The 5425-nt window shown below is 58.7% G+C and overlaps 1 protein-coding gene across 1 annotated transcript in view; it reads right to left on the reverse strand.

Annotated features, from left to right (window-relative positions):
* LOC111828422 (NUT family member 2F-like) overlaps positions 1 to 5124 on the reverse strand; it is an 8218-nt gene extending 3094 nt beyond the window's left edge. Inside the window, exons 1-5 of the mRNA XM_023764900.1 lie at positions 5041 to 5124; positions 3477 to 3585; positions 790 to 1507; positions 519 to 647; positions 12 to 52 (exon numbers count right to left, since the gene is read on the reverse strand). Of these exons, the coding sequence (XP_023620668.1) occupies positions 12 to 52; positions 519 to 647; positions 790 to 1507; positions 3477 to 3585; positions 5041 to 5124 (1081 nt within the window). The remainder of the gene's footprint in view (positions 1 to 11; positions 53 to 518; positions 648 to 789; positions 1508 to 3476; positions 3586 to 5040) is intronic.
* Between the last annotated feature and the right edge of the window lie 301 nt (positions 5125 to 5425).

Genomic DNA, 5425 nt, shown 5'->3' on the forward strand with positions numbered 1-5425 from the left:
TCAACTGCAACTTCTGAACTGCATCTGCTCCTCTGCCTCAAACTCCATGAACCTGGGAGTGAGGGGGGGACAGCTGTGCTGAGAAGGAGGCCCGGGAGCCCAGAAAGGCAGCAGCAGGTGGGGGGATGGGAGAGCCAGGGCCTGGGGGCTGTCAGGGCCCGGACACTGGGGAGGCAGGAGGCTGGCTGAGCACATTCCTGCACAGCCCCTCTGGCTGGAGTCTGCCCACGGGGCGGGCACCTCCCCCAGCCTGTCCTGAGCCTTCATGTCCAGCCCAGGACGGGTCAGGGTCAGAGGAGGGGGGAGCTTCCCCGGGAGGTGGGACAGAAGCACCCACGCTCTGAAGCTGAGGGAGAGGCTTCCCCAGAAGAGAAGGGCCTCTGGGCTGCGGGGACCCCGTGCTGAGTGACAACCTCCCACCACCCTCCTCTCTGATGAGACCTCACAGCTGGACTCTGCCCCACAGGCAGGCTCCCCACCCCCACCCCCAGCTGTGGGGACCAAGGACCCTGACTCACTTTTCTGCCATCTCAGAATAGACCCTCCGATCAAAGTTGCTCTTGCGCTGCCATTCCTGCATGGCCTGCCCTATTCCCTCCTCCAGCGTCATGGTGGGCCTCAGGAGGGACAGGGACCGGAGCGCTGGCCTGTAATGCCTCAGGGTCAGTCATGGCTGCAGCCTGGCCTCCACCCGCCTGCCCACCCCAGCTCAGTGGTGCCAGGTTCCCACCCCCACCCGGCAGGACTGAAAGCTCCAGGTGGGCCCCCTGCCCTGCCCAGTGCACTCACATGAGGAAGCAGCAAAGAGCTCCCGCATCAGGACTCTGGGGAAGGTGCCCCCGGGCCAGGGCCTTGAAGCACTGCCAACGACGGAAGTCCTCATACACACTCTTGGGGTTACAGGCGTCATCCGGCGAGGCCTTGGACTGGGAGGCGGCCAGGCCACCCTCCCTGGAAGCCACGTGTGGCCGTGGTCCAGGGTCCACTCGGGGGACCATGGGGGCCAGCTGGGCAGCTGGTGGTGGAGCTTGAGGAGGAAGGCCGGGACACCAGCCTCCATCGCCGGCCTGGGTGCCCCCAAAAGCCGAGGCGGGCATAATGGTCTCCACCGCAGTGGCTTCCAAGAAGAGGGGTGCAGGACACACAGCACCCCCACAGATGGCCCCTGGAGCACTCCCATTGAGGGGGGCCTGAGTCAGGACAATGGTCTGAGTCTGGGAGGGCTGTGGTCGTCCCCCTTCTGACCTGACCTGGTCCATGATGTTACAAGCCCCAGGCCCAACGGGGCCTTGACCAGCATCTCCTGCCACCAGAGGTGTCCTGGGCAAAGCGGGCAGCACCAGGGGGCGGCCAGGAGGGAATGACGGGGTCCTGAGGGGCAGCAGGTGCTGCTCCCAAGGTGGCCGGTGTGCGGGGCCAGTAGTGGGCAGGGGAAAGGGCTGTGCCGTGAAAGGAGTCATGGAGGCACCGGGCTTCAGGGTCACATCCGCTACCAGCACTGCAGATGCTGTTGAGACAAAGGAAAGGGTGAGGGGAGGAGGAGAACCAGCAAACAGCACTGAGGCGCTCTGGGCCCCTGTAGCCACTGGGGAGTCAGAGCAGTGAGTCTCCCAGGGGAGAGCCATTGGGATGGACAAACTGCGGAGGTGGCAGATGTCCTCAGGTCATTGTCACGCTCTGACCTCCAGTTGGGAATTACTCCACTGGAGAGCTTGCACCCCATCGCCAAGGCTCCCTGACCACTGTCTGCGAGAAGAAACGGCCCCAGCCAGTGCTGACCCTGAGAGCTGCCCTAAGGATTCCCTGGCACGGACCCTGCCAGCCTCAGGGCATGGCCCTGGGCAGCAGTCTGCTCTGGGGGCAACGACCCCAGGCAGACCCACTCTGGTAGTGACCTTCTCTAAAGTAAGTTCTGGGCACCCAAAGGGCCTCTGAGAACAGGCCGTGTCTAAAATATCAGGGCCTCATCTGTTCCTCAGTCTTCCCTTTTCTCAATAAATCACCCCCTTTCTGTCCGGGGCTTGCGCAACAACACAGAAACACTTGAGTAATGTCTCTCCACAAGAAGGCACAGGAGCCTGACCTGACCCTTGAACGCACTGACCAGCAGGCACATGTGTGTCAGAACCAACAATGAACACTCAACACAGGCCAGGTCCTGCCACTCGGCCCCAGCGCTCAGACTAATGGCCCCTCAGGAGCTTGTCATTTCACAGCCAGCAATGGCTGCAGTGGGTTAGAGAAGGGCCATGGAATTCGGCAAAGTGGGGCTGTCGGTAGGGGTTTCCAGAAACTTCCATAGCTGCTGTCCTGTTAGATGGGTGGTGGGACTGCAGACTGTGTGAGGTCCTTCACCTTCCAGCTCCCAACAGTGGAAAGTGAAGGCCAGTAGGAAGCAGGTGTGAGCCGGTGACAGTGGGACACAGTTGTCTGAACACATCTCCACTCAGAGGAAGTCGAGCAGACCTAGTCCAGGAGAGCACGCTGCACACCGCCTGCCCCTAATTCCTCAGGACAGGCGGCCTCGGATGTTTACTACTGACACAGACCATGGTCTTCCTGCCCCTGTGCACTCCCCTTCCCCCTTTAAAAAGGAATCCGCCTTCACAGACGTTCCACGGAACACCACCCAGGCTCCACGTCTATTTTCTGTCCCTGAAGCAAGGACGTGGACTATGAGCAAACCCCTCATCTCAAAGGTAAAGGGCAGGGCAGAGTGTGCGCCATGAGATACAGGACAAGAGGAAGTCGGTCTGAAGTCCTGGGTGGCCACAGGGGGAACGATTCGGGACAGCTCAGGGAGGCAGGCCCTCTCTTGGTGGAAGTTACCTGGCCGCCCTGCCCCTGTGGAATCCAAGCCAACAAGCAGCTCCCTGGGCTGAGGAGGAGTGAGCTCTGGGCCAGAAGCAGGGGAGAAGCTCTGGGCTGCAGCAGTTGGAGGACCTTCCAGCCCAGCCCTCGGGGAGGACATTTCATTGTGGACTTGGCCACAGACAGCCCCACTGGACAGCTTTCTGGCTAAACCCTCCCATGGCCCCCATTAGCTCTAGTGAACTCAGGTCAAGTCCCTTAGAAAGATACTGCGGGGCAAGCTCCAGGTGCCCCAAGACAGCACACAGGACTAGGCTTTCCCGTGACCACCCTGTGCCACCCCCACATCGCCCACTACTCCCCCCACACACGTGGGAGTGGCTTGTCTCCCCTCTGGGAAGAACCCACGTGCCTGCTGCCACCCTTTCTCCACACCCAGGCATTTCCCTGAGCCACCCTGACCCACCTCTAGGAGCCCTCCTGCCAGTGCCCTCGCAGGTTCCCATGGGCTCCCAGCCTCCCCGGGTGACAGGTGCTTGGAGGTCCAGTGCTCTCTCCCTCCCCTACTTCAGTCAGACCGTGTTTCCCCAGTGTCACAGTTTAACCCCAAGTTTTGAGGGACATCTCAGTGTTTAAAACATCCCCCCTCCAATCTATAGTCTTACCTCCTTCTGAAGCCATCCCCGCAGGCTCATTCACCGACCACTGCTGCCTAGTAGCCTCCACAATGAGAAAAGTCAAGTCGAGAATCCAGAGAGTGACCTGCTCCAACAGCTGCTCAGCATCCAGTGGAGGGAAGGTTTGGATTTAAACTGTAGAATGTAGGGCTCCAGACATTCTGCAGCGGGGGAGGGGCCGAGGACCAATGGGATGGGGTGGGGGTGGGGGGGCATTCCATGGAGGGCTCTGATAGGTAGGCGAGAACCAGCAGTTCCTTTCAAATTTAAAATCACAAATTTAAAGACACACTAGCAGTAATGACCCTCTCTAAGGTAAGTTCTAGGCACCCAAAGTCACCTGATGTGCCCTTTATTTCAGTTCTTGATCCATCACCCTAGTTCTGGGTCCCTCAACCTGCTTCCTATCTGGTCTTGGTTGACTTCAACACAGGCTACACTTTCTGAACAAAATTCAGAACATGCAGCCTGAAGAAATAATGGGAACTTATGGCCACACGGAACCCAGTGTTTGAAATTAGGACTGACCCAGCAGAGGCAGCATGCTCGGTGGCTGTGTGCACATCATTCCTTAGGAAGCAGTCCTGTGGCCCCAAGTGCCGCCCAGTGCTGGGAGCCCTGCAGATGCTGTCGGCCCAGCCTTACAAACCATCCCCTTTGCTCCCGTCCATCAGGGCAAGGCCCTACAGCCTACAGGGCAAGACCAGAAATCACTGCGTTTTGTTTCTCAGAGTTTTATGTTGTTCACTGTCTAACTGTTTACCTTTTGAGTGATTTTAATGTTTTAAACAAGTAATGCCTTTGCATAGTTCACAAATTGTGCAAAATGGAAAATGTAGTGAGGAGTCTTCCTCCTGCCTCCTTCCCCTCTTACAAATGACCGGAAAGATGATGCTATAATTTCATTTTCTTTGGAAAATATGAGAAACTCAAGTCAGTAAATTGATTCTGCTACTATATATATGTTCTATTGCCAACTGAAATTCTGCAATATAATACAAAATAGGAGGGCGGGCAGGGTGACTTTGTTCCCATGCTACCTGCCATGTCAACGGAAACTGGCCCAGACAGTCATGTCTTGATCCATGTTAAAACAACAGTCTTGCAAAGGAAACATCTGTGAAGCAACATTTATTGAAAACCTCCACGTACTGAATTAATACAGGAGGAACGGGGTCAGGGCAGGCGTCTCTTAGAGTGTGTCCACGTCTAAAGTTCTTGGCCGGAATTGTGCAATGCACGCCCGGACTTCTGGGAGGACGGACCTACTCTCTCTGGAAACCACGGACCTGCAGTCCAAGGGCATGAAGGCACTGGCCCCTCCGAGGACAGTGCTTCAGGCCGGCCTCTCCCAAACTCTGTCCCGAGGGGGCAGCCAAGTGCATGGACTGCACGTTTGCAACTTTAAAGTCACAAGTGCTCCCTGCACACGCGCTGGGAGGTTCCTGGGAGGAGGACCTGCAGGAGGCCTCACAGGGCCCCTCCCTCCACTCCTTCCTCTCCTGCAGGGACAGCCTGGGCCCTTCCCAGGGTGCCTCGCGCCAGGGCGCACGAGCACGCCCACTGGGGGCGGGACTCTGTCCTGCACCTGCTCCCAGCGTCCGTTGGGGCGGTTGGCGCCCACAGGCGCGCGCATGCGCTAACGGCAGGGCGGGTCCCCAACGGCCGCCCAGGCTGCACGCGGGGCCTGGCATGGCGGCCTCCGGAGTCCGTTAGGCAAACAGGGAGGTAAGGGGCGCGCGGCCCCCTCTCCCCTCAGGCGCCCCCTCTTCTCTGTGGTTCCCCCTGTGGGCTCTGTGCCCCGGGTCTGTGCTCAGCCCCCACACCCTCACATATTTCTGTGTGTTTTCACCGGGAATTGACAGCCACTGGCCGTTGGGGGTCAGTGATGGGGGCCTACACGGCCCAGTGATGCCTGTGAGTCCAACTCGGGGCGT

Source organism: Myotis lucifugus, unplaced genomic scaffold (assembly GCF_000147115.1).
Source record: "Myotis lucifugus unplaced genomic scaffold, Myoluc2.0 scaffold_360, whole genome shotgun sequence".
NCBI classification, from domain to species: domain Eukaryota; kingdom Metazoa; phylum Chordata; class Mammalia; order Chiroptera; family Vespertilionidae; genus Myotis; species Myotis lucifugus.